At 36.6% G+C, this 21,443-nt stretch overlaps 1 protein-coding gene across 1 annotated transcript in view; it reads right to left on the minus strand.

Annotated features, from left to right (window-relative positions):
* Window positions 1–2,170: 2,170 nt before the first annotated feature.
* Window positions 2,171–21,443, minus strand: part of LOC125040412 (WD repeat-containing protein 37-like) — a 27,402-nt gene continuing 8,129 nt past the window's right edge. The window contains 8 exon segments of the mRNA XM_047634964.1: window positions 2,171–2,796; window positions 2,987–3,091; window positions 3,093–3,164; window positions 3,362–3,431; window positions 3,659–3,797; window positions 10,455–10,710; window positions 11,789–11,961; window positions 16,296–16,487. Coding sequence (XP_047490920.1) covers window positions 2,662–2,796; window positions 2,987–3,091; window positions 3,093–3,164; window positions 3,362–3,431; window positions 3,659–3,797; window positions 10,455–10,710; window positions 11,789–11,961; window positions 16,296–16,487 — 1,142 coding nt within the window. The 3' untranslated portion in view covers window positions 2,171–2,661.

Genomic DNA, 21,443 nt, shown 5'->3' on the forward strand with positions numbered 1-21,443 from the left:
ATTTAAAAAATAGAATAATAATAATAATAATAATAATAATAATAATAATAATGAATATTAATATAATCATAAAAGCAAAAGCAAATAATAATCAACAGTAATGCCAAAAGGTAGTATAAGTAACAGTAATAACCAAATACCTGTAACAGCTCTGCTTGGCCCTGGGGCAAAATACTGGCTATGCAACAGTCACAAAAAGAAAAGAAAAGAAATAATGAAAGAATGAAAGAAAGAAAGAAAGAAAGAAAGAAAGAAAGAAAGAAAGAAAGAAAGAAAGAAAGAAAGAAAGAAAGAAAGAAAGAAAGAAAGAAAGAAAGAAAGAAAGAAAGAAAGAAAGAAAGAAAGAAAGAAAGAAAGAAAGAAAGAAAGAAAGAAAGAAAGAAAGAAAGAAAGAAAGAAAGAAAGAAAGAAAGGAAAGAAAGAAAGAAAGAAAGAAAGGAGAAAAACATGATCAAAGGCATGGAGTATGACACCAACTCCTGTCAACCAAACATCACCATGGGAGAGAAGCCCCTGAAAAATTTTGCCCCAGCGGCTGGACACGACAAAGAGCCAATTCTCAAACGTGCATTTCCCAAATGGATTTTTAAAAAGTCTAGGATATACACTTCTGTAAACCACCTTTTTATTTTTTTTATTATTTTTCTTTTTTTTTCCTTTTGGACTGCTCTGCGGCTATGAGTGGGGAAGGCACAACAATTGGTTATTCTGTTCTGCAGTTCATAAGAATGTATCTTATGAAACAGTGTTACTGATAAAGTACATAGCTATGTGTAGATGCAGTCTACAAAAGACATAACAAACGCTTTAAGTTAATTCGGGATAGTACCTGATATGTGGGAAGCAAACATATCTACACACACAAAAGAGTCCACCACAATAAATACATAATAGCAATAAGTCAAATACATTAATTTAAGAAAAGTATATGGACATGAACACAAGGGGTACAACTGACCAAGTTTTACTGATATCATTAAGTAACAGATTATTAATTATCATTCTGAATTGCAAACTGAGAAATCTATAAAGCACCGTTTCCTAAAGAAAACCCTGGGAAGTTTATAAAATAGCGCCAGTATAAAATAATATTCAGATCCAATGCGTTTGGCTGTTCTGTTTCCATTAGAGGACACTTGCACATGTGTATGGGTGCATGTCTACTGCAGTACATGATTGAAAGTTATGTGGTTTGTATAATCTAAAAAGAGTAGTAGAGGAAAATATACATATCACTGAGAACTGTGTCAAACAACATGAGCACAACTGCAGCATGGGCTATGTGGAGTAGCTGGCAAGTTTTATCCTTTTAATCTTATAAAAATTATACATCAAATAAATAGTTAATGAAAATGGCACCCTCAAACTCTAACAAAAATAAAATCTATACTGGGAACATTTTGTTCACTCTCTTTGTCTGCAGGTTATAGGAAATCAATGTTTTAAATGGTATAAAAAAAAAAAAAATGGTGATAATAATATTAAATTAAATAAATAATAATAATAATAATTTGAATCACAAAATATCCAAATGCCCTTGTAAAAACTGCCGTAGGTTATTATGGCACCTATATGATGCAACAAACATCCACTTTAAGTGCCACAAAAAGAATACTGAATGGTTTTGGAGTCGAGAGTGCAGTATGCAATCTTCAACGGACGGACAGATGGACTACGCTATGACATGCGCAACGCAAAGTCTAGGTTTTATGGACAGAAGACAACCCTCAGAAACTGGCTGTTGTAAATGCACAAATTTAGCTTCCCACTTCAAGATGATGCAAAAGGCAAAAAAAGACTGAAAAAAATGTAAAATAAAAAATGTACATAGGATCACAGATACTCTAATATTCCTTCTGTGTGTGTGAAAAGAGGGAGGGGATGATAGGAGGACTAGGGATAGGAGCATCTATTACATACCACTTTGTTCACCTTTGTTAATGCAAGTCAAATGTACCTCAGGTTTCTTTATTAACCTTGCTTTACTCACCCTAAACACTCCTACTCCTCAATCTGGAGGTCAGCACCTTATGTTACAAAGAAAAAAAAGTAAGAGTAAGAGTAAGAGTAAGAGTAAGAGTAAGAGAGGAGTGAGAGGAAGAGGAGGAGGGAGGAGGGAGGAGGGAGGAGGGAGGAGGGAGGAGGGAGGAGGGAGGAGGGAGGAGGGAGGAGGGAGGAGGGAGGAGGGAGATGGGAATGAGGAAAGAGGAGACAGGGAGGGAGGGGAAAGAAAAAAGACAAAAGACAGGAGAGCACAGGAGAGAAAAGACTACAAAGGAGAGAAAGGAGAGGAAAGTGTTAGTCAAATATACCATCAAACACAATCATACCCTTACCAAAAAGTTCCATAATGCTGTCCAAAAGTCATAGTAGCTATAAATCATTTGGCTTCATTTGCTGTAGCAACCATCAATCTCCTCACATCGAGTTTTGCATTAAGTAACACTCATGAACTACAGGCTGTATCTGCTGAGGACACTTACAATCTACAAACTATGAACACTGCCTTTTTGGCATACATACATTCCATGTAACGTGATATACACAAAGAGATATGCATAAATATATAACAATATACATATATCAGTAGATCAAAATATATGTATACATCTTACATAAATACACACATATATGTGTATAGACAAAACAAATATGATGAATTTAATCTTTTCCTTCTTTAAACGAGTGGATCGACCATCCATACACAACACGGTCAAACCCAGCTGTAAAGAGGTTACATCTTGCTCCAACATTGTCATCCGCCCAAGCCACACTGCACACCATTCGACGGTGACACTGTAAAGAATTTGAGTCAGTGACACTGAATATCAAACAAGAAAATAGAGACATGGATAAAAATCAACAATAATTAGATAGTATTCACTTAAGGCAACATGCTCCCACTAATTCTTTCCCTCTTCACAATGATTCTAAATCATGTCAACTGCATCCCCTAAAAATTTTAAAAAGAATGAAAGACTTTTACCTGTCTGTTACTCCTGGGCAACCTTGCAAGGCGATTCCCTGATAAGTCATAGAGTCGCACATGACGGTTATCATGGGGAATGGCAATGACATTGGAAGAAGATACCTGCCAATCTATTCACTGGGGAGTCTAGCCTGATTGTGGCCAGGGGAGATCGCATGTTCTTCACGTCCCAAACCTGAGGAAACAGATTCGGACTGCATTAGGGAGAAAAAGTATTGTAGCTCTTCCATTATTAGACTTTCAATCAAGTGCAAATGCAAATAAAACAAACAACTTATTGAAAATTAATGAAAAAACACATTTCCCAAAATTAACAAGAAAATAAAACAAGAATAAAAGAATTGAAAGAAAATGTGAGACCTTCACACTCACCTTTACACTGCGGTCATCTGAACCTGATACAACTTTATCTTCTCTTGTGAAGCAAACAGAAGTAACACTCCTGTAGGAAAAGGAATTTAGTTAACAATATGAAATCAATATTACAGTGATATTGGCACACATTTACAAAATTCTTTACAATAAAGTATAGCCAATTAAGTCATTACTAAAAATATATATCATCAGATTTAACTTACACTGTAAAATAAAAAACATATCCTTACACTAGTTTCTGCTTTATGCCAAACTATAACCAATTAAAAAATAATAACAAAAAAAGGCACTTACTCAGTATGGCCTTGAAAGACAGAAACAGAGTGTATTGGGTCACGGAAATCCCACAGCCGGAAAGTTGTGTCTTTGCTGGCCGTGACAACCAGCCGCTGCGTAGGATGAGAACAGCAATGTGTCAGCTCTTGGTCATGACCTGGAAGAAAACAGAGATATAAAATTAATACTCAAGAATTACACACCAAGCCAAAAAGCGCTATGTATTTCCTTCACACATCTGTATCTCTTTGGCACCCCTTAACTCTGGTTAAAATCTGATTACTAGAAGGATAGAGGAAAGTGAAGTAAAGTACTGCTCAATCATTTATTTTGTTGATTCCTCAAAACTAAGACAAACTGCCATCATAGTTAATAAAAGAAATAAGAAATCCCAAGAAAAAAAAGAGCATGTACAAACCCAAACATACACAGCTGGCAATCAGCTGGATATTTTACCACCAAGTATTCAGTACTTCCCAGCACCCCCCCTAAAATTAATTTCAGCACCCAATGTTAAGAAACACTAAACTAAAATCAATTACTTAAATTACTAAAATGCACAATTCCTCTCCTCATACAATATCCTCATAATTCTGCCAACTACTGATGCAGTGAATGGTGCACTCTCTTGTTAAATGTTTGGTAATCTGAAAATTACCTACAATTTAAATCATAACAATGTTTGTCTGTCTTTCTCCCATCTCTTCAAGAAGATATCACAAAGACAAACAACTGAAAGAAAATGTCTTTCAAAAAGAAATAACAAATTAAAGCAAGACAACTAAAAGAAAATGCACTTCAAACAAATAGAGAAGAAAATCAGGTTTTATCTATATTACCTTAAACATTTGCTATATACACAACCAAATTATCAATATCAATATTACCTTAAACATTTACTATATACACAACCAGATTATGCATGGACTCATTGGATCAACACTATATTTTTCAGGTATTCTCATGTGTCCAATTGTAAAATCACAGTCAGATTCTTAGTATCAACCTTATGCTCTTATGAACCCATTCTAGCCAAGGATCCACATAGTACTACAACTCTTATTTAACTCATTGGTACAGGAGACATGTACCGTCCACTGTAATTTTTCCACAGGTAAAGCTATTTCTTTTTCTTTTAATACTATTGCTATTGTTACCGTTATCATTATCATTACCATCATCATTATTATGATTATTAACCCAACGCTGACAGGCCACGCCTATCAGCATCTTAATAAACCGCTCGGTTTGCGGGCTACGGCTGTACGCCGCGGCAACACACCAGAGTGCTTGGAGCCAGACGTTCAGCTTCATGAAGCGGACTCCCGCACCTAATGTCTGCTCGTTGCCACTTATCTCCAGTTTAAAATGTTTATCTATTTTCTTCACCTGTCAAGCGTTGGGTTCACCCTTGGTCTCAGGAAGAATATGGGCTTCACTTGGCCTCCACTCCAGGAAGTACGCATGGCTGACTAGGAATGCCTCTGGAGCACTCACCACACTGCACCAACAAAGTGATGATTACCCCCCACTCCCCCTTGTGTGCAAAACATGATTTTAATGTTTTTTGCTTATTCAACGACATATGATATGTATTTTACTTGCTAGATCAAATCTGAAATATCATGATTATGTACATTAGAGTCCATTTCAATAAACACTCTTTTGTCCAGGATTGTATGTGATTTTAATAATAGATAAAAAAATATCTAAAAATCACTAATTTTCGCAAATCTTATTTTCATGAAACACGAGACTGTATGCAGTGATATACAAGGACACTGTGAGTATGGATTCAGAACTTCCCTTACTTATGTTATACTTCAAGACAATCACACGAAGAGACTGATTTCATAAACACAAGTGAATGGTTACCTAGAGGTTCACATCATCAGCAAGAGAACACAAACCATTCTCCCTCAGGCATTGCCCCAGGACATGCAGTGTGGGCATGAGGGTTCCTTTTAAAGAACAGCATAAAATGCAATGCACACACGTCACCTGGATCTGCAACCAAGTCAGCCATTACATGAACCCTGCTTCATTCCTGGAGGCTATGAGTTAATATTCTCATTATTATAAGGTAGGATTAATACAATCTCTTTGGTGACAAAATAAATTAAAATCACAGTAAAATGGCATGTATATACACATTGCTCTACAATCTCTGACCTCCTTAGACTGAATATAAGAACTTTCAAACCCATCTAAAGGTAATGGTTGCACACATTAACTAGCAATATCACCAAACAATCTCACAGGAACTCTCTTTACTTACTATACAAGCTTTTGCTATTGCAAATTATAATGCATATAAAACAATAAAGTAAAAGTAAGATTCCACAGATGACACTGCAGTATATTCTACACTCAAAATATACACTTTTCAGCATGTAACAAGGGAATCAGGAAGAATGAAGAGTGCTAGTGTATATGTATGTGTGTTTCTGTCTTTTTGCATGAATATGTGTTAGTGGGTGTTTTCCCAGTGTTTGTGAGTGTGTGCATGTATTTGCTAGTGCACGAGTTGCAGCTTAACCCCTTAGATCCGGTTGCTTCACAGCAATCACATGGCCAAAAATCTGGGCATTAGGCTTACATGTGTGGCCATTCTGCTGGGTGCACAGCTTGTAGGCCAGGAGAAAGCAAAAACTCTATGCCTAATATTTGCAATGTTATTTTTTTTTTTTATGCATAAGCAATTTTTGCTTATTTGCCATTTCTAATGTTCATATTTGTCATTTGATCAACATTATGCACAGATTCCATATCATCTTTCTAGGTAGTCGACATCTCAGTGCAAGAAAAATAAAAATATTTAACAGTTTGTTATTTGTCTTTTTTTCTTCTTAATATTCAATTTTCTATAACACAACCTGTGCTGAAGGTCATAGCACCAGGAATACAATGCTGAGCATGGAAATAGCAACCTTCATGCAGCCAGTGCTCTTCCAGTCATGGCTCACAGACATTACATTCCACACTCCATTATCGACTGTAATAATACAAAATCACCAAATAAGTTTATTCACCCTCCCAAGAGGTTTGTACACTTGTGGCGAGTCTTTTCCATCACTCCGGCCTCCAGCCTAAATGCTTAAGACAGCAGGTTTGTGTCACCCGGGCCGGAGCTAGATTTCCCATGACGGAATGGTCACGTCACCCGCAACGCGAGCCAAATCCAGATCATAAGGGTAAATAATCATCATAATAATGACGGGAAAGAATTAATAATAGTATTCAATATAATATTTGCATGGTGTATGATGTGAATGAAATTGGTGTTTTTACTAATTCAAATACTGGGGTCTGAAAAGCAACCTTACACACTGTCTATATAAAGGAGCATAAATGCTTATTGGGCAAATTTTGTGATTCAATAACAGTTATTATAACTTTTGTTTTTGTTATCACTGTTGTTGTTTTACTGTTATTATTCCTTTAATATATTCATCATCAACAGAATTAGCAGCAGCAGTACTAGCAGCACTAACAGAATTAGCAGAACTAGCAGCAGCACTAGCAGCTGCAGCAGCAGTTCACATACTAACAAACATGGGAAAGCAGACACATAAACACAGACATGCACAGAAAAACCCACAGGCAAGCATACAAACACACACACACATCACACACAGATGCAGTTACAAACACATACCACACATGCTTCTACACTCACTAACACAAATCATTTCCCTACACCAGCACAAAGTCAGTCACTACTACCCTTCACTCTTCCACCACCACCCTTTCTCCATTACAAGCCAACTATTAGACAGTTGTGCAGTGTATAGAATATATTGCAGTACTGTGTAATCTCATTTTGACTTGACTTGAATAGTTTGTATACTCATAGCTATCATGGGCAACTATTCTCATCTAGAAGGGCATGGAAATTTTATATTCAGTCTAAGGGGGTTTGAACCAGTCCCAAATTCCTGAAATCAGAGTAATTAAATTTATTTTACAAAAAACTTAAACAATTCCTCTTGGCATTTGTTTCAGTGCTTTCAAACAGGTACCTGGAAATGTTGGGGCAAAGATAATCAACAGTACCTGTCAGAAGTTATAGTAAATATAGTCTGCCTTCCCTTTGTACCGTCTATTCCTTATATATATTCAGACACTGTGATATGAAGTATTACGTGGCTGAGGGAACTAATGCTGTGTTGGATGTTTGCTTTTTTTGAATGAGAACAAAGCAATTGTACATTTTTGCACAGGCATTTAATGTTCACAACTCCAATACACTGAAATTTGCTGACTGCATGGAAGGCAATGCCTGTATCTATGTAGCACTTAATATGGGCTTTATTTACCTTCCCTGAGAGCATCAGTGTCCAGTGTTGTTGTGTTGGCAGCCATAGTGAAACTGTGTTCTTGTTGTGCCTCATTGAGGTATCAGAATCGATGCTGATTTCAAACAGGATCAGATTAAAAACAGTAAAATAAATAACCTAGCAGAAAAATGATTATGACCCAAAGAGGATCTGGTTAAAACAGCAAAATCAATAAAAAAAATATTAGGTATACTAAAAAAAATGGTAGAATAAATTCTTTGTTACCAAAGATGCAATGATCTATTTAGGTTAAAGTATCACAGAAAGAAGTGAAAGCTCATTGTGCTCTGTGTTTTTACTCTGCAGAAAATAAGTAAAATTCATAAGCTATTAGGGTAATTCTTTGATACTTAGAACAGGGCATCCCTGTTATTCATCATTCATAAGGGAAAAAAAAAAACATAGCAATATGCAATATCCCATAGGAATGCATTATAAAAGGGCATAACATAATATGCAGTGGTCTTCTCAAACATATAGTTTATATGTATATTCTTCAAATAATATTAAAAAGACCCGTATATTTTATCTAAGAAAATCGAAAACAAAAAAGAAATTCATATCTTGGACACTGTAAAAATGGTGTAGTTATTGCTCACATCATGCAAGTTCTAAGTGGCAGCCAGTGGCATGTGGCAGAGGGCACTGGGAAAAAGGTTCAGGATATGAACAGGTAGATGAGAGAGGATCATCATCTTTTTTACCAGCTATCTAATCATCATTTTCAACCATGTTTCCTGAGGGAATCATAAGTAGTTGAGAGGGATGGGTGAGGATTGTCATGCATTCCATGTTCAATATGACACCATTTAATTGCCGATATTAGCTGCGCATTTACCTCTTTCATGGTATCATTATATTGTGTTGAAACTTACCTTTTGGTAATTCTGCACCAACATAAACACTGAAAGGCACATGAGAGTGCACTGATACAGTAACATCAGCCTACTTTAGCAGCTGGAAAGTTGACATTTATTGTTTACATATAGCCTACTGTAGTTCCCATTAGAAGTGTACACAAACTTTCTGTTGTTGTAATTGTATATATATTCTGGAGTTCATGCTCTTATTTCACTTTTATCTAATTTTATCAGACTCTTTTGTGATTACAGAATGTGTATGAACTCTCAGACCCACCTCAGCAAAAGAGTGAAATGATGAATAACATGGAACCCATGTATTTCAAAACTTTAGTATATTTTCATCTGATGTCTAAAGACTCAGACATTAAGATATCAAACAAAGCCTCATTTCATCATAGCCTAAGCTGACAAAACATTTTCTATTATCTATTATCATAAGCCCTATAAATCAATCTCCATCACAGTCTCATCACAGTCTATTTAGTGAGCAAAACTACAATAAAAGGGAATTGCAGTGCACACTTCACATTTTCGACCCTGCATCTCGAACTGCACAACACATTGAATTGAGGTGTGATAGAGTGCTGCTTACTTTCTTGATCAGCAAAGTAGATTCAACAAATCAAGTTTTAGCAACTGTTATTTAAAAAAGGAATATGCTGATCCTAATTCTATATATTCTCTGAATCTATTATAGAACCTATTTCAAACATAATATTTCTATTACCACTATTTAAACTGTGAATATTTTGAATCATCCGTTAATTTCTAACATTCACTGATGACTTCTTTGACTGATTGATTATAAAAAATTATCTGCCGTGTCAACTGACTTCTTTGATGTATGCAGTAGCTATACCGATGTAATTGGGCATTACACATTAACTTCCCATCAAGCTTCATTACAGAGGCAAGAATGTCTTTATAAATCTCTCATTAATATTTCATAGATTTCTGTACAGATAAGTGTGCACCTAACAAAAACTGTGGAGGCCCTTACTAAAATGTTGTAAGTGATAAGCACACAACATCAAGAAGATGGAAATTTGCATGGAATCAAAAACCAAGTGAAAGGGAGGCAAATAAACAAAAAATAAATAAAAGGAGAAAACAACAGTTACATTTAATAATCAATGTTTCAGCAGTATCTCCCTCAAATCAATTCCAGAGCAGAAATTTGGCATGGACATGAAGAAATAATAAAGATAAAAAAGGAAGAAAGAAAGAAAAATTACATGAAGATGAATCACACCAAACAGGAGAAGAAAAATAAACTATGTAGCGGGCAGAGTCATGTAACCATGGTCTGACTGTTTTTTTTATGTATTAATTAAACAAAAGAAATTTTCTAAATTCAGACTGATAACTTTTATCAGCCATCCTCAATACTTGGCCATTGGAAGGCAAGTGATACCCAAAAATGGAGACTTCATGTTGCTTACCACATTTCAACAGCGAGCTTCACATTTAAGAATACCGACATTCAGAGTTTACCATTAAAAAGTCACTGTTTTACTTAAAGCCTAAACATGTATCTGTGACAAAAGGAAGGTGTTCACTCCCTCTTCCACCAAGGAGAAGACAAAACCACTGAAAAAATTTTCACCCTACCTATCAACTGTGAAAGCAACTCCCCAGTGTGGGCATCATAAAGATTAGACGTTCTGTCCCACGCAGCAGTAATAGCCTGGTCTCCTCCTGGCAGCCAGTCAGCAGCAATAACAACACTGGTGTGTCCTGTCAGCTCTCTCAAAGGAGTGCGGAGTGTTGCAGCTCCAACACCATCACCACGTACTCCCATCATGCCTCCATCTTCTTCGTCTTCTCTGTCACTGCCATCTACTTCATCTTCTGAGGAATGTACACGCTGGAGGGAAGACAACATTATACAGTTAACATTCCATTAGCACAAGTTGAACAATATCAAATGCAAGCAAAAACTTGCTTCATATGCCCAAGAGCTTACAAAATGTGAAATAAACAGTGATTAACCCAATGAGAGCGGGTGGCAAGATAACAATGTCATGCCCACTGTAATAAAAGTTGTATATATTATCTTTACACATAGATGGCTCTACAAGTGTTTAGTCGCCAAGGAGTCAGCTATTAGTGTTACCTTTCTTATCTGTTTACCCTTATCCTTCATTTTTTTAAAACTTTACTTCTATTACTTTATAATCTTTTATGTTATTAGAATCTTAATAATAATTTAATAATCATAATACCAATAAGAATGATAACAATGTTAATATTAATAGTACTGGAAAGAAAAACACATTCTCCAGCCAATTCAAGGAATGGGGAAATCAGGATCAGTCACAAAGGCCAACTGATAGACTCCTTGTTGCTGAGCTCACATGGAGCCATCTGTATGCAATAAAACACTAAAATCTAAAGGGGACAGTTAATAAACCTGTCTGTTTCAGTTCTTTTAACAATTTCTTAAAACGATAGACACAAATCTTATGGAATTTTAGACTTTTCTATACAGATTTTGCATAATATGACCTGCTCACTTCAGGTTTGTGACCTTTGATCTCCAAGTGTAATAATGCTCAAATTTTTAAATGTAGAGAATAGCAAATTTGGTCTTCAATTATTCTAAATTTTTGGGGGTGGGGATTTGATGTGTCTAGCTGAAGCAATCATTCCGAACACCAAGAGATGCAAGAACTGGGTCAAGGCAACCCAAGAGGACCACTAGCAAGTCTCTCTGATATGCTGTTAGTCCTAGACTAGCTCCAGCTTCGATGTACATAACAGTATGTACTACAGCAAGTCAGAACAAGCTCCCTCAGTCATTAAGGTTTAATAATATGTAATGTGCTGATTTTCTACTGGGTTCACAATTTTTCCTTTCAGTTATAGTAAACTTTTGTTAATCATTTTGGCAATCCCACCACTTGATCACAGCATCCATGCTAAGGAAAAGGGGATCTACAAACCAGTTGGTCGGGGGTGATGGCAGCCTGGAAAACATGAGCTGTGTTGTCTCCACTTGCTGTAAGGATCAGGTCTTTTGTGGGGTGAAATTTGACTGAATTGACTGATCCACTGTGACCTGTGTACTGCAGCAGATTTCTCCCTCCATCAATGCCCCACACACAGGCTGTCTGGTCTGTGAAATGCAGGATACACATGATATAAAAGTTACTGTGAATATAAGTAAAATGTAGAAGTGAAGAAAATGTGACAAAAAATATTTTATATGGCTGATATTCCCATTTACACTATAGGTACAGCTATTGAGAAACAGTGAAAGAATGTTTTTATCACCTTTTGTCAAACTGCTATAAAAGTTTACTTTATTGCAAAACCTAGATGGTATACATATCACGCTTTCTTATATAATAAACCTATTGACTACAATGTAATAGTTGGCACAAAGTTAAAATTCTTAATCCCATGTACTCATATACATATATACAATACAACATATGGCATATTGAATGTAAAAGTAAAAAGAAAAAGATTTTAAAAAATACACTGTACAGCACCAGCTACAAAAGTAGTTTTTTCATGATAAGCCTCATCCCCTGCCATCAAAAAAAATTAATATAAACAAATTGTGCATCAAACTAATTTGTCTAATGCAGCTGTCTCCCACATGTTAACCCACTAATGATGGGCGTCCCACAGGTGAGACACCTGGAAAATGGACCATTTCTGGGCATCTCATATGTGGGATGCTGTTGTTCCCAGCCGTCTTAATACAATGGATCTCACTGACATCTATTATGTTTACATGGATATTTCCAAGACTATATCTTATTGCACATGTAACCACTAGTTACATCATGAGGTCATATGAAGATGAGAAGTTCCTACTTATGCGGGGACACACAAACGCACGCACGCACCCCCCCCCCCCCACACACACACGCATGCATGCATGCACTCACACTGAGGATGTGATGTCACTTTACAGCTGCCATTTTACTTCCACATAGTAGTAAATGACATCACTGTGATCAGTCATTTTATGTGACATGTGACCCATGCTGCTTTGCCCTTATTGGCTACTGTTGCTTCCACATTTTCTGCCAGGTCAAAGTGTATGAATTTTCCCATTCATTCATTACTCGCTCTCACAATGCTACACTTCTCAAGCCTTCAAAGACACTCCTCTGAGGTCGATGAACCCTAACCTCAACCTTATCAGTACCTCCTGCAAAGGTGCTTCAGCAACGTATTTCGCGCTGATCTTCGTCTTCTCTGAGGAGAGTGGGGATGTGTGGCTGCCCAGTAGGGTGGAGGATGCCATTGACCCCACTTTGATATGTCCAGTTCAGGTGAGGAACTGGACTACATTTCTCAGGTCAACACTACTCTAGATATTGACGAACATCTCTCCAGTCTGGTAGCCAAGCTGCTACAAGGTGTACACTAGGGAGGACCGTGGTAACATGCCCTTGCCCACGAAAGTGGCGCTGCACTTGATGGAGCTTGGCAGCTTCCTTGGAAAGTGGTATCAGTTATTTGTGGATAACTGGTATATGTCGGCAAGTCTATTTCATGTGTTGCAGTCACATTAAACTTATGCAGTAGAGACAGCCTAGGTGAACAGGAAGTTCATGCCCTTAGGACCTTAGTATGAGGAGGAAGGGTGATGTCGATTACTACAGCAGCAAGACAGGGATGCTGTGCTTGATGTGAAAGGACTGCTGCACCATTACCATGCTGTCAACAGTTCATACTGAAGCAATGGATGGCGATAAGCTATTGGTAGTAAAAGATTACAACATCTGCATGAAGGGTGTCGACGCTGGTGATCAGATGGCCAATTATTATCTAACGACTTGCCGCTCCAAGGTCTGGTACAGAAAGGTCTTCTTTTTCCTCTATAACATAGCCATCTCCAATGCCTTGGCTGTCCATTGTACCCCAGGATCGGAGGAATCTCAGAAGGCCTTCCTAGTTGGCCTCACCTCAGAGTTCTTAGGGCAGTTCTGAGAAGTGGCCAACTGAATGAGGAGCAGAGCTGCAATGAGGTATGCTCTTCACAATCGACGCCGCACCGTTTTGTAGATCCCTGGTGCTAGGAGGAGGCGGTGTCGGGTTTGCTCCGGACAGGGTTGTTGTCACAGCAGCAGGATGTTGGACTATGCACCTATGAGTGCTTTGAGGCATGACATGCCACCTTCTAATGCAGCGCAGGCAAAAAAATTAATCTGTCGCGATATGTTGGCAAATATGTTACTGAGAGTAACACACATTATAAGAGAGTCTGGACTCTATTATAGTAGATGGTATTGTCGCATCTACTATTTGGACTGTTGTCTTTTCTCTTTGGGGAGTTACTGTGTGGGTGTGAGTGCCCACAGGTATGGCTGACGATGGAGATCTACGGGGGGGAGCTACACTATACTAAAACTTCCAACTGTTGCAACAAGATTGCAGTTTAGCTTTACGAGCACACAAAACATTTTATTCAGTTCTCAAAAGCATAAACTTCAATATAATCCCAAAGCTATAAATGGGGCATAAAACCAGAGTTTACACTCTGATTTCATCACCCATCATAGGTGGCGTATGCGGGGGTCCCAAGAAGTGGCCACTTGCCACTAAATTTGCCACCCAGAAAGTAGGGTGTATGGCACTCCAAAGGAACTGTCGCTAGTGGGTTAAGTTATATGTGAGTTACAGCTGCAGTAGACAAACATTTAGTAATTCACAAAAGTATAGCCTGTCAAACATACCTACTAACAGCAAAAGACAGGTCTACTTCTGACATACAATAATATGATAGAATCATTATAGCTTGTAAAAATATTGACACAAATTTTTCTCGTTAATCAGAAACACATGCATGCTTTCCTTTCATTCAGCATACAATAACACATTGACAGCTGTATAGATAACTTTCTAATGATTAGCAAATAATTAGCATAACGCAAACCTCAAACAAATATTGTAATTTTGTCTTCTTCTTCTTCTTCTTTCAAAGAAGCACCTCACAAACTAATATAAAATGTGAGAAGCAGCAGTGACTAGAAGCATTTGGCTGCACTTGAAATGCACTTGCTAATTAACAAAAATGATCATATATAATTACATCAAGTGCAGCTTATGGTCCCCATTATGTTTTGCCTACATTTTTTTTTTTTTCTATCATTATCAAATGACACTAATCATTTTTGTCAGGAAACAGCCCTCACTAACTCCACTGCAAAATCATTATAATAAATAACAGCCATCATTATCAAATAACATGTATTTGGGCAAAATACAACAATAAACATGATAGCTACTTCCAATATAAATAAGCAAATGAGTTGAATTGCCAATAAATTGAAATGGGGCAATCAACACATCCTCACTCTCTTTACATTTTCAGCTTTGTCAGTAGCCAGTCAGAGGTACAGAATAATTAGTTTGAGATGACCACACTAACCAATATTGTCTAACATCATGCAAACTGCAAACTGAATTTAGTGCTCCTGATGAATCTGTCGAAGCTAATGGGTTAACCCAATCACATGTACGTACATGCCATGCCCACTGTGAGTTTACTTTATTAACTCCTTGCTGACGGGTATGACGGGTAGACACGTGCTATGCCCACTGTTAGTACTTGTTTGATTGTTTTTGCACATAGATGGCTATACTTGTACTAAGTCACCAATGAGCCAGTTAGGAGTACTGCCCATCTCGCCCGTTCACCCTTTTCTTTGATTTACGAAACATTTTACGTTATCTTATTTTGCTGTTATTAATATTAAAAAACATTATAATAATTATAATGTTGTTAATAAAAATAACACCCTTGATATTCATAGCACTAGTAAAAAAATATGTTTTTCCCGCCAATTCAAATCAGGTAAGGTCACAAGGTCTTCTAATTGACTACTTTGTGGCTAAGCACTAGCAGAGCCATCTTATGGGCAGACATTTCACAAAAAAATATAGAAAATAGGCACAGCATTTTCCCCATTTTTTGTTCATTTTCCCCGGTGGCATTGGGGTAATTGTTTTTACACATAGATGGCTACACTTGTACTAAGTCACCAATGGGCCAATTACAAGTATTGCCTGTCTCGCCCGTTTACCCTTTTCCCTGATTTATGAAAATACTTTACGTTATCATATTTTGCTGTTACTAACGTTTATAACAATATAGTATTTATAATGTTTATAATAAAAATAACACCATCAATGTTCAGAGCATTGGTAAAAAAAAAATGTTTTTCTAACCAATTCAAGGAAAGGTGAAATCAGGTAAGGTCACAAGGTCTACTAATGGACTCCTTTGTGGCTAAGCACTAGCAGAGCCATCTATGTGCAGAGACATTTCACAAAAAAAAAAAAAACATGAGCACAGCCTTTTCCTAGCCGATTGGGTTAAGAGACAACAACAACAACAAAAATTTATTGTAGAATTATATTAATTTGCTAAAGACAGCAAAAAAAATGAAAAATAGAAGGAATGATTAAAACATAGGTTTGCCTCACCTGCAGATGCTGTGGCTATGACTGGTGTTCCTCCCCTGGACACTGCGACATCCCAGACCCCGTCTCGGTGACCAACATACTCACGCACCATTCGGCAAGATACAGAGTCGTTCTTGAAGCTTGACACTATCTTGGATGTCTGAACACGAAGCTTGTTTGCTGCTTTCACTTTCTGTGAACTCTGACCTCCAGCTAGAAACGAGATTGTTTAATTTAGTATTTTCCAAAAATATAATTTACTGAAAAAAAAATTCAAGTAAAAACATCTGAAACTCTCTAGAAATCTCTAGATGCTTAAATATATGAAATAATAATAACATTCACAAAATAAGAGAAAAAGGCAATTATCATAATGCAATATGCTGCCATGACTGGTTAGCAATGGATATCCATACATCTCAAAGCTGAGTACCAGTCTATTCTATTCTTTCTAAACATTTTTTTCCACCATAAATAAAACAAAAATGGAAATGAATTCAAGATCAAAGGCAGTTCTGTTTACAAAGCATAAATTTTTACTCAGACCAGATCATACATGCCAGAATAAAAAAGATAGTGTAAAAGATCATTATCTGAATATCAAATACAATAATTTACTAAGTGAAGGCAAAGTCATTACCAGCAATGCAATACACAGAAACCCTCCTACATATCATATATAAAACCATAATTAAACATTTGAAATGTAAAATCATATCTCTTTCTCCATCTACATGTCTGTCTGTCTGTCTGTCTGTCTGTCTGTCTGTCTGTCTGTCTGTCTGTCTGTCTGTCTGTCTGTCTGTCTGTCTGTCTGTCTGTCTGTCTGTCTGTCTGTCTGTCTGTCTGTCTGTCTGTCTGTCTGTCAGTCAGTCAGTCAGTCAGTCAGTCAGTCAGTCAGTCAGTCAGTCAGTCAGTCAGTCAGTCAGTCAGTCAGTCTGACTAATCTTTTTTTTTCTTTCCTTCTTTTTTAAAAACTAAGCAAGTAGTATTTTCTACCTTCCTCATACTTGGTCATTCAGTATCATCACTTCTATGGAAGTGAAAGATGGTGGTTAATGGCTAAAAAATAAATAAATAAATGTGCTAAACATCAAAGAAGGCCTTGGATCCTTGCATCTCTTTTCAGGAAAAGACATCCAGACTTGCGGGCAAACATGTCACAACACACCATACAGGAGTGGCTGCAAAAACACCTGCATTTGCCTTCTCACCATCAATGAAAAAGAAGCAACTTGATTCTGTTAAAATGTATAAAAACTAGACCCTTCAGCAGTGGTGTACAGTCATGTTTAGTGACAAATCGACCTTCTATGTAATCAAAAACAGGCATGGGACTGTGCAAAGCTCCCATACTCCTGACCAATATGATGAAAAGTTCACTTGCAAAAAAGTCAAACACCCAGATTCTGTATTGGTCTAAGGGGAGTTTTAGTGATACTGTGGGAAGGGAAAGATTCTTTTTCCTTCCCAAGAACTAAACAATGAGTGCACCCAACTACAAAACTGTGCTGAAGGAGCTTCTTCTTTAATTTTTAGAGTTCTATGATTTTTAAATTTTACAGCATGACTGCCCCTTGCACACAGCTCTTACCATCAAGTCTTTTTTTTTTTTACAGAGAAGGGGATTCAGGTCTTGGATTGGTCTGGGAACAACCCACACCTGAATCCTATTGAAAATTGCTAAGGGTACATGAAATGGAAGGTCATCAAAACCCCCACCTCTCCCATATCTGAGCTTAAGGAAGTAATCAAAAAGATGTGGGTCCAGGATCTGAAGCTCCGCTTCTTCCAGAAACTGGCCGAAAGCATGCAAAAATGTCAGCAGATGATGATTCAGAAGAAGGGAGGGATGACTCATTAATGAGATGTATGTAAACTGACTTTTCATAATAAACTGTTGGTTGCATGTAACATTTTCAGCAGTAGGTCAAGCCATTCTGGGTAGAATGTATGTGGGGGAAGAAAAATAGTTCAGCCCACAAGGTCTCCATGAGGGGTAAATAACTAAATGAGATTACCCTTTGGTCATTCAGGATTGTCCCAAAGCCAGCCTTTTATTCTTTGAACATGGTTCTGACATCTTAGGAAATGGAATGAATAAAGGGTTGGAGAGAAAAAGAGAAGGAAAATGAAAAGGGTAGAAAAAAAGACCAAGCAAAATTGGTTAAGCCAAGGGCTGAGGCCCAAGGTAGGATTAATGGTTAGAACAAATAAATGTGCTGAACATCTAAGGTCATATAGCACTAAGCCCAAGGTAGGGGAGATTGCTCCTAAGTCCCCCCCTAAGACAATAATGGGCATGGAATTCAGGGGGAAGTACCAGATAAATATGAAAATATAATTTACAAATGTAATGTGCCATTACTGAGAAAGTTTAAAGTATCAACTGTGCTTCCACTGTGTGGGAAAGTACTAAATAACTAAGTGGGGACATTTATTACTTTACATATTTTGATAGTCAAAAGTGTATATTATCTCAGTATTTAGATTTTTTTTTTTTCCAAATCTAAAATATGTACTTTTGTCATTCTCTTAATCAATTAGAAAAGGACCAACTTACACTGCAATATTTACTGATAACTTTGAAAATTTCAGATAATAGCAATTAACCCCTCAGTGACATTTATTACAAATCTCTCAGCATCATAGACTCTGGTGATTTCTGGCAACGTCCAGCCGCTGGGTGTGGGAATCCGCAGCATGTAGTGGAACTTCCTGCTCAAAGCATTCTAGCGCGTCACCATGTGTATAGCTGGCTATACATGTGACCCGGCAGTAACAGGTTAACCGGATTCATTGTGGCAAAAGAAGGAAAGGTATGAATAAGAATTAATATCTTCACAGTACAAGAGCTGTATTTGATTGGTTTTGATTATATCTTCATCTGAAATACATTTATTTCAAAACTGGTCAAATACATCTCATTTTACAAAGATATTCATTATCATTTATATCTTTTTAAACACAGCATATCTATCTGAAAGTGTTCTAACTATTCAAAAGCTTGAATAAATATTGAGACAAAGTCAGAAAATAAGGAAGTATGAGAAAGGAAAAGACAGTGATAAACGCAGTAATAATAAGATTACCATAAACTCCAGAAGTTAATGAATCAGTATGTGGTTGCCTATGTGCACTAAAAATAACAATTACAAATCTTAAATAAAATAAAAACAAATCAGTATTGGCTAATATGAATTCTTACTTTACTGTTTTATAATTCGACAGAATCATCTTCCTTAAAAATTATGTCTGCTAACAATACAAAATAACAATTCATTTAAATGAGTAATAAAAATAGTTTTCACCGGCTCATCTTCCCATTTTACTGTGGCTTTCTATTTCAGCTATTTTATAATATTCCCAGTAGACTTAAGCAGCAGACAGCATCCTGTTCCTATTATGTGCAATATTCCTATATGGTACAGTGATTCCATGTTGCCAAATTGAAAATTATTCTTGTGAAAAATGTGTGCCCTTGAAGTACTGCATAAACAATATTAGCAAAATGCCAGTAGGAAGCTGACGGTCCCAAAAAATATGTGCTCTACAAGTTTTTACATTTTTACATGTGGCTCTAAACTTATCTTTCAGTCCTTTTCTATAACTTACTTAATCCCTGAAGTGCACAATGTATTTAAGGGTTTTTTAATCCCAGCAATTGGGAAAACAAACAATGATGCAAAACAATATAATAAACAAAGACTTTCACCTTGATTTTTTTTCTAGATATCTTTAACATATATCCTACTCTACCTACTCATTTATCAGCATAGTGAAAGAGCATAAGGCCAGAAAATATCTAGACTGCCATAACCCTGCAGAGTATCTGCACAGTACAAGGTGTCCTGTAATTTGTTGCCATCTGAACTCTTTTATTCTTTCATCTTAAAAGCAGGAAGGAAGGAAGGAAAGAAGAAGAAGAAGAAGAAGAAGAAGAAGAAGAAGAAGAAGAAGAAGAAGAAGAAGAAGAAGAAGAAGAAGAAGAAGAAGAAGAAGAAGAAGAAGAAGAAGAAGAAGAAGAAGAAGAAGAAGAAGAAGAAGAAGAAGAAGAAGAAGAAGAAGAAGAAGAAGAAGAAGAAGAAGAAGAAGAAGAAGAAGAAGAAGAAGAAGAAGAAGAAGAAGAAGAAGAAGAAGAAGAAGAAGAAGAAGAAGAAGAAGAAGAAGAAGAAGAAGAAGAAGAAGAAGAAGAAGAAGAAAAGCACTCCTATACAGTGAGCCTAAGTGACCAAACACAGTACTGAAAATTTGCAAGTTTAACTTTCTGCATATATATTTTCTTTGTGTGGTACTCATCGAAACATGGCATTTTACAAAGGAGAGGGACTGAAAAGGTAGCACTTCCAAGCAGAACAGACTGGAAGGCATATATGCCTGTGTTCCCAGGCAATGTGTTTATAAGTGTTCTTCTACAGCCATGGACTACAGTCGCTTAACAGGTCATGAATATCAATCTAGAATTGCAAATATGGTTGGCTAACATGGTCAGAGAATTAAAATGTATCGTGTAGAAAATTATATCTGGAAAAGGATATCTGGATACATATCTTCAGTGAACTATATTACAGGTACCACTTAAACCCTATCATAATAATTTGCCATTTTGCTTTTCATCATATTTTTGTAATCCAGGTTAACAACGAATGATAAGGTCCCCTATATGAAAAATTGTCCTCAATGTCAAGCTGTCCAAACCTCGATAGAAAAACAAACAAACGGGAAAACTATTTAAAAACAGATGTTCAACAAATGCTTCAACAAACACTTTTCATGTTTCTAAATCTCCCAATTATCAATTTTCACAATAAACCATGATCAGCCACAAACAATATACTCCTTTTTTTTTTTTTTTTTAGAAATCCAGATATCCAAAGTAGGACAACATGTCTGCAAGCATAAAATGTTCAGAGCAGAAGAAATACACCAGCAAAGCTACTACTGGTGTACAGCCTGAGATAAAACAGCCCAACTTTAGGCAAGACACAAGACATCCCCCATTCTCTCGCAGTCATAAAAGCCCTTTATATTTAATTTATTTCATGCAAAATAAGCTGTAAATTGAATATGTGACAAACATTCTCTGCTTAAAATATCTTGCTTGCATTAAAGAAATTACATAACTTATTCTTAAAAATAAAAATAATTTAAAAACAATTGCTGCAGGAA

Source organism: Penaeus chinensis, chromosome 29 (assembly GCF_019202785.1).
Source record: "Penaeus chinensis breed Huanghai No. 1 chromosome 29, ASM1920278v2, whole genome shotgun sequence".
In the NCBI taxonomy this organism is placed as follows: domain Eukaryota; kingdom Metazoa; phylum Arthropoda; class Malacostraca; order Decapoda; family Penaeidae; genus Penaeus; species Penaeus chinensis.